Below are 6,000 nucleotides of genomic sequence, written 5' to 3' on the forward strand. Positions count from 1 at the left end.
CTGGCTCGAAGGGCCAAATGGCCGAGGGTTTCAGCCCGAAACATCGCCTATTTCCTTTGCTCCATAGATGCTGCTGCACCCGCTGAGTTTCTCCAGCATGTTTGTGTACCTACTCCTGCACCTATTGTCTATTGAGTCGTAGCATCTTTTTGTTTGACGCCAATGAGCCGTAGCTTGACGTAGATGCTGCCGTACGTTGTCACCAGGTTAACGTTGGTTGCCGCTGGTGCTGACTTTGGTGAATTCCATTGTCGCAGTCGCCTAAACAAATCGCCTAAAGTGCGACAGGCCCATTAGTCCAGTCGCCGTTTTTTCGGCGACCTGCTACGACTACGATAGTCGCCTAAAAATCACCTAAGTGCGACAGGCCCAAGAGGTGCAGGAGTAGAGGCCATTTGGCCCTTCGAGCGCCACCATTCATTGTGATCATGGCTGATCGTCCACGATCAGTAACCCATGCCAGCCTTCTCCCCATATCCCTTGTTCCGCTATCTTTAAGAGCGCTATCTAACTCACCGCCCTCTGAGGGAGAGAATTCCACAGATTCACAACTCTCCGGGTGGAAAAAGTTTCTCCTCATCTCAGTCCTAAATGGCCACAGATTCTCAACTCTCTGGGTGGAAAAAGTTTCTCCTCATCTCAGTCCTAAATGGCCACAGATTCACAAGTCTCTGGGTGGAAAAAGTTTCTCCTCATCTCAGTCCTAAATGGCCACAGAATCACAAGTCTCTGGGTGGAAAATGTTTCTCCTCATCTCAGTCCTAAATGGCCACAGATTCACAAGTCTCTGGGTGGAAAAGGTTTCTCCTCATCTCAGTCCTAAATGGCCACAGATTCACAAGTCTCTGGGTGGAAAAAGTTTCTCCTCATCTCAGTCCTAAATGGCCACAGATTCACAAGTCTGGGTGGAAAAAGTTTCTCTTCATCTCAGTCCTAAATGGCCACCGATTCACAACTCTCTGGGTGGAAAAGTTTATCCTCATCTCAGTCCTAAATGGCCACAGATTCACAAGTCTCTGGGTGGAAAAAGTTTATCCTCATCTCAGTCCTAAATGGCCACAGATTCACACAACTCTCTGGGTGGAAAAAGTTTCTCCTCATCTCCGTTCAAAATGGCCGACCCCTTATTCTTAAACTGTGTGTGTGGCCCCTGGTTCTGGACTCCCCCAACATCGGGAACATGTTTCCTGCCTCCAGCGTGTCCAAACCCTTAATAATCTTAATATGTTTCACTAAGATACCCTCTCATCCTTCGAACGGGCGAATGATGGCTGGCGTGGACTGAAGGGCCTGTATCTTTGGTCCTTATTTCTGCAGGTTCGACACGGCAGAGGACGTAGTGATCGTGGCCTCCCACAAACGGGCGCTGGGCGGCAGGGAGCTCCAGCTCCCCTCCATGTCCATGCTGACCTCCAAGACGTCCACGCAGAAGTTCTTCCTCCGTATCCTACAGGTCATCATTCAGCTGCGGGACGCCACCCGCAGAGCCAACAAGAAGGCCAAGCAAACTGGACGACTAGGTACAAACTCCGAACGGAACCGGCAGAACGAGGCTCCTGTCACGGAGTCTTAACAGTGTAGAAACAGGCCCTCTTGCCCACACCGCCCAACATGTCCCATCTACCTTGCCCTCCGTAATATTTGGGACAAAGGCCCATCATTTATTTATTGACCGCTCCCCTCCGTAACTCCCTGGTCAATTCGTCCCTTCCCACCCAAACCACCCCCTCCCCGGGCACTTTCCCATGCAACCGCAGGAAATGCTACGCTTGTCGCTTCACCTCCCCCCCTCGACTCCATCCAAGGACCCAAGCAGTCTTTCCAGGTTCTGCATCTGCATCTCCTCCAACCTCATCTATTGCATCCGCTGCTCTAGGTGTCGGCTGCTCTACATCGGTGAGACCAAGCGCAGGCTCGGCGATCGCTTCGCCCAACACCTCCGCTCGGTTTGCAATAACCAACCTGATCTCCCGGTGGCTCAGCACTTCAACTCCCCCTCCCATTCCCAATCCCAATCCGACCTTTCTGTCCCGGGCCACCTCCATGGCCAGAGTGAGTCCAACCGCAAATTGGAGGAGCAGCACCTCATATTCCGCTTGGGTAGTTTACACCCCAGCGGTATGAACATTGACTTCTCCAATTTCAGGTAGTCCCATAAGAATTTTAGATGTTTCTATAAGATATCCTCTCATCCTTCTAAATTCCAGTGAATACAAGCCCAGTCGACCCATTCTGTCATCGTATGACAGTCCCGCCATCCCGGGAATTAACCTGGCGAACCTGCGCTGCACTCCCTCAACAGCAAGAGGCTGTTAAAGAAAAAATGCTCCTTCCACGCACAGCTAACGTGTCGGGAGGAATTGCAGATGCTGCCTTCCACCGGCACTAGACTAGAAGCTGGAGTAGCTCAGCGGGACAGGCAGCATCTCTAGCAAGAAGGAATGGGTGGCGTTTCGGGTCGAGACTGTGTCGGGACGCCAACTGTCCCGTATTAGCCGGGACATCGCGTATTTGGGATAAATTGGTTTGTCCCGTACGGGACCGCCCTTGTCCCGTATTTGACTGCTCCTACTCGGGTCGAGGGGACTGTCGGGTCGGACCCCGCCTCACCCCAGTCCCGACGTCGTGCAGCCCGTGGAGTGCAGCAGCAGCACCTCGCCCGTGGCCCCGTCCATCGGTCAGCAGCCCGGCCAGCTGTCCGACCTTCGGACCTTCGCTGACCGCCGACACCACCACCACCCCGCCCCCCCTCCTTCTCATCGTTTCACGAGTTGGACGGGGCGCGCTGGAGTCCAGCACCCGGGCCAACTCATCGTTCGCCCAGCCACGGCCCAGTCGGTCATTTGCCCCGTAATTTGACCTTTTGTCCCTTATTTGGGAGTGAGAAAGTTGGCCACCTGAAGACTGTGGTCGGATGATTCAGTTGCCTGATAACACTAACTCTCTCTGTCTCTCCCTCTCTCCCTCTCTCTCTCTTTCCCTCTCTCTCTCTCTCTCTCTCCCTCTCTCTCTTTCTCTCTCTCCTCTCTCTTTCTCTCCCTCTTTCTGTCTCTCCCATCCCTCTTTCTCTCTTCTTTCTCCGTCCCTCTCTCTCCCTCTCTCTCTCTCATCTCCCTCTCATCTCTCACTCATCTTTCTCCTCTCCCTCTCTCTCCTTGCTCTCCCTCTTTCTCTCCGTCTCTCTTTCTCCTGATCTCTCTCTCTCTCCCTCTCCTTCCCTCTCTCCCTCCACAGGTACCTCGGCTCTGGGCTCAGCGACCAGCATCCAGGCAGCTGTGAGACAGCTGGAGGCGGAAGCTGACGCCATAATACAAATGGTACGTGAGGGCCAACGTGCCAGAAGACAACAGCAATCAGCCATGGTTAGCATGATGCTTGTGCCGCCTGCAGGGCACTTGTGGATTTTATTTTATTTTCCTTTCCGTTTTTGATTTACTTTTTGTTCTCTGTGTGTTCCACGTGTCCGTCCCGCATGCCTCGCTTCTGTTATCATTTTGCGTTCTGTTCCCCAATCCCCCCCCGCCTTCTGCCATCACTAACCCTGCCTTTGGCTCTGCGCAAAATGGCCGACATGCCCCATCATTCCCCGCCCCTGCCGCTGCGCCTTGCTTGCTGTTCGTTGTGTCTTGCGTGCCCGCTTTTTACGTTTGCTCGACGCCGCTCGAGGAGGTAGGCGTTCCGCGCCGTGTCGCGGAGCGAGGCAGCGTTGGGAAACGGGCCACAACTTGCCCAAAATGGCCGACGTGCCCCATCAATGCTAATCCACACTCTTAATTTTGCTTCAATGCACCAAGACGGCTTCTCCTAGAGTCATAGTCAGAGACTGACACCTCCGTGGAAAGAACTTGCCCAAACCGGCCAACATGTCCCAGCTACACTAGTCCCACATGCCTGCATTTGGCCCCTATCCCTCCAAACCAGTCATTTTTATTAGCGTCCATTTTGAGTTTCTCTTGAGTTGGCCAATTGTCATCCCTTGCGCTACAAGAGAGTCAGAGGGCGACTTCAGAGAGTCCCTTCGGCCCAACTTGCCCACACTGGCCAACATAGAAACATAGAAAATAGGTGTAGCTTCGAGCCTGCACCGCCATTCAATATGATCATGGCTGATCATCCAACTCAGTATCCTGTACCTGCCTTCTCTCTATACCGCCTGATCCCTTTAGCCACAAGGGCCACATCTAACCCTCTTAAATATAGCCAATGAACTGGCCTCAACTACCTTCTGTGGCAGAGAATTACAGAGATTCACCACTCTCTGTGTGAAAAATGTTTTCCTCATCTCGGTCCGAGTTTGTCCGAGTTTAGCCCATATCCCTACAAACCTGTCCTATCCATGTGCCTGTCCAACTGTTTCTTAAACGTTGGGATAGTCCCAGCCTCAACTACCTCCTCCGGCAGCTCGTTCCATACACCCACCATAAACTGTGTCAAATTGTTACCCCTCAGATTCCTATTAAATATTTTCCCTTTCCCCACTTGCCCACCACCGGCCAACATGTCCCAATAGACAATAGACAATAGGTGCAAGAGTAGGCCGTTCGGCCCTTCGAGCCAGCACCGCCATTCAATGTGATCATGGCTGATCATCCTCAATCAGTACCCCGTTCCTGCCTTCTCCCGATATCCCCTGACTCCACTATATTTAAAAGCCCTATCTAGCACTCTCTTGAAAGTATCCAGAGAACCGGCCTCCACCGCCCTCTGAGGCAGAGAATTCCACAGACTCACCACTCTCTGTGAGAAAAAGTGTTTCCTCGTCTCCGTTCTAAATGGCCGACACCTTATTCTTAAACTGTGTGTGTGGCCCCTGGTTCTGGACTCCCCCAACATCGGGAACATGTTTCCTGCCTCTAGTGTGTCAAAACCCTTAACAATCTTATATGTTTCAATAAGATACCCTCTCATCCTTCTAAACTCCAGAGTGTACAAGCCCAGCCGTGATAGAACGGCAGAGTAGGCCCGATTATCCGAGTGGCCTTAATTTTGCTCCTGTGTCTTATCAACCTTTCGCGGAACAAGAGGGTTGTGTTGGCGTGTATGTGCTTGACGTCTCTGATTGCCCGCGAGAGAGGGTTCTCTGCATCTCCCGACATCCGCTTCCTTTCTCAGCCCCTCTCACAACAGAACGCAAAGTTGGTGACGTCCTGGCCCAAAATGTCACCCATCCATGTTCTCACCGAAGGCAGATTATTATCTGAAAGGTGTCAAGTTGGGAAAAGTACAACGGGATCTGGGGGTCCTTGTACGTCAGTCACTGAAAGTAAGCATGCAGGTACAGCAGGCAGTGAAGAAAGCGAATGGCATGTTGGCCTTCATTGTGAGAGGAGTTGAATTTAAGAGCAAGGAGATTCTTCTGCAGTTGTACAGGGACCTAGTGAGACCACACCTGGAGTACTGTGTGCAGTTTTGGCCTGTTGGCCTTCATAACAAGAGGAGTTGAGTATAGGAGCAAAGAGGTCCTTCTGCAGTTGTACAGGGCCCTAGTGAGACCACACCTGGAGTATTGTGTGCAGTTTTGACCTGTTGGCCTTCATAACAAGAGGAGTTGAGTATAGGAGCAAAGAGGTCCTTCTGCAGTTGTACAGAGCCCTAGTGAGACCACACCTGGAGTATTGTGTGCAGTTATGGTCTCCAAATTTGAGGAAGGACATTTTTGCTATTGAGGGAGCCCAGCGTAGGTTCACCAGGTTAATTCCCGGGATGGCGGGACTGACATATGATGAAAGAATGGGTAGACTGGACTTGCATTCACTGGAATTTAGAAGGATGAGAGGGAGATCTTATAGAAACATATCAAATTCTTAAAGTATTGGGCAGGCGAGATGCAGGAAAAATGTTCCCGATGACGGGGGAGTCCAGAACCAGGGGCCACACACAGTTTAAGGATAAGGGGTCGGCCATTTAGGACTGAGATGAGGAAACACTTTTCCACCCAGAGAGTTGTGAATCTGTGGAATTCTCTGCCTCAGAAGGCAGTGGAGGCCGATTCACTGGATG

At 51.8% G+C, this 6,000-nt stretch overlaps 1 protein-coding gene across 1 annotated transcript in view; it reads left to right on the forward strand.

The window, feature by feature from the left end:
- LOC116969088 (E3 ubiquitin-protein ligase HUWE1-like) overlaps positions 1 to 3,446 on the forward strand; it is a gene marked incomplete at its 5' end in the record, with an annotated part of 64,759 nt that extends 61,313 nt beyond the window's left edge. Inside the window, 2 exons of the mRNA XM_033016038.1 lie at positions 1,318 to 1,520; positions 3,235 to 3,446. Of these exons, the coding sequence (XP_032871929.1) occupies positions 1,318 to 1,520; positions 3,235 to 3,431 (400 nt within the window). The remainder of the gene's footprint in view (positions 1 to 1,317; positions 1,521 to 3,234) is intronic.
- Positions 3,447 to 6,000: the final 2,554 nt, after the last annotated feature.

Source organism: Amblyraja radiata, unplaced genomic scaffold (assembly GCF_010909765.2).
Source record: "Amblyraja radiata isolate CabotCenter1 unplaced genomic scaffold, sAmbRad1.1.pri S103, whole genome shotgun sequence".
In the NCBI taxonomy this organism is placed as follows: Eukaryota; Metazoa; Chordata; class Chondrichthyes; order Rajiformes; family Rajidae; genus Amblyraja; species Amblyraja radiata.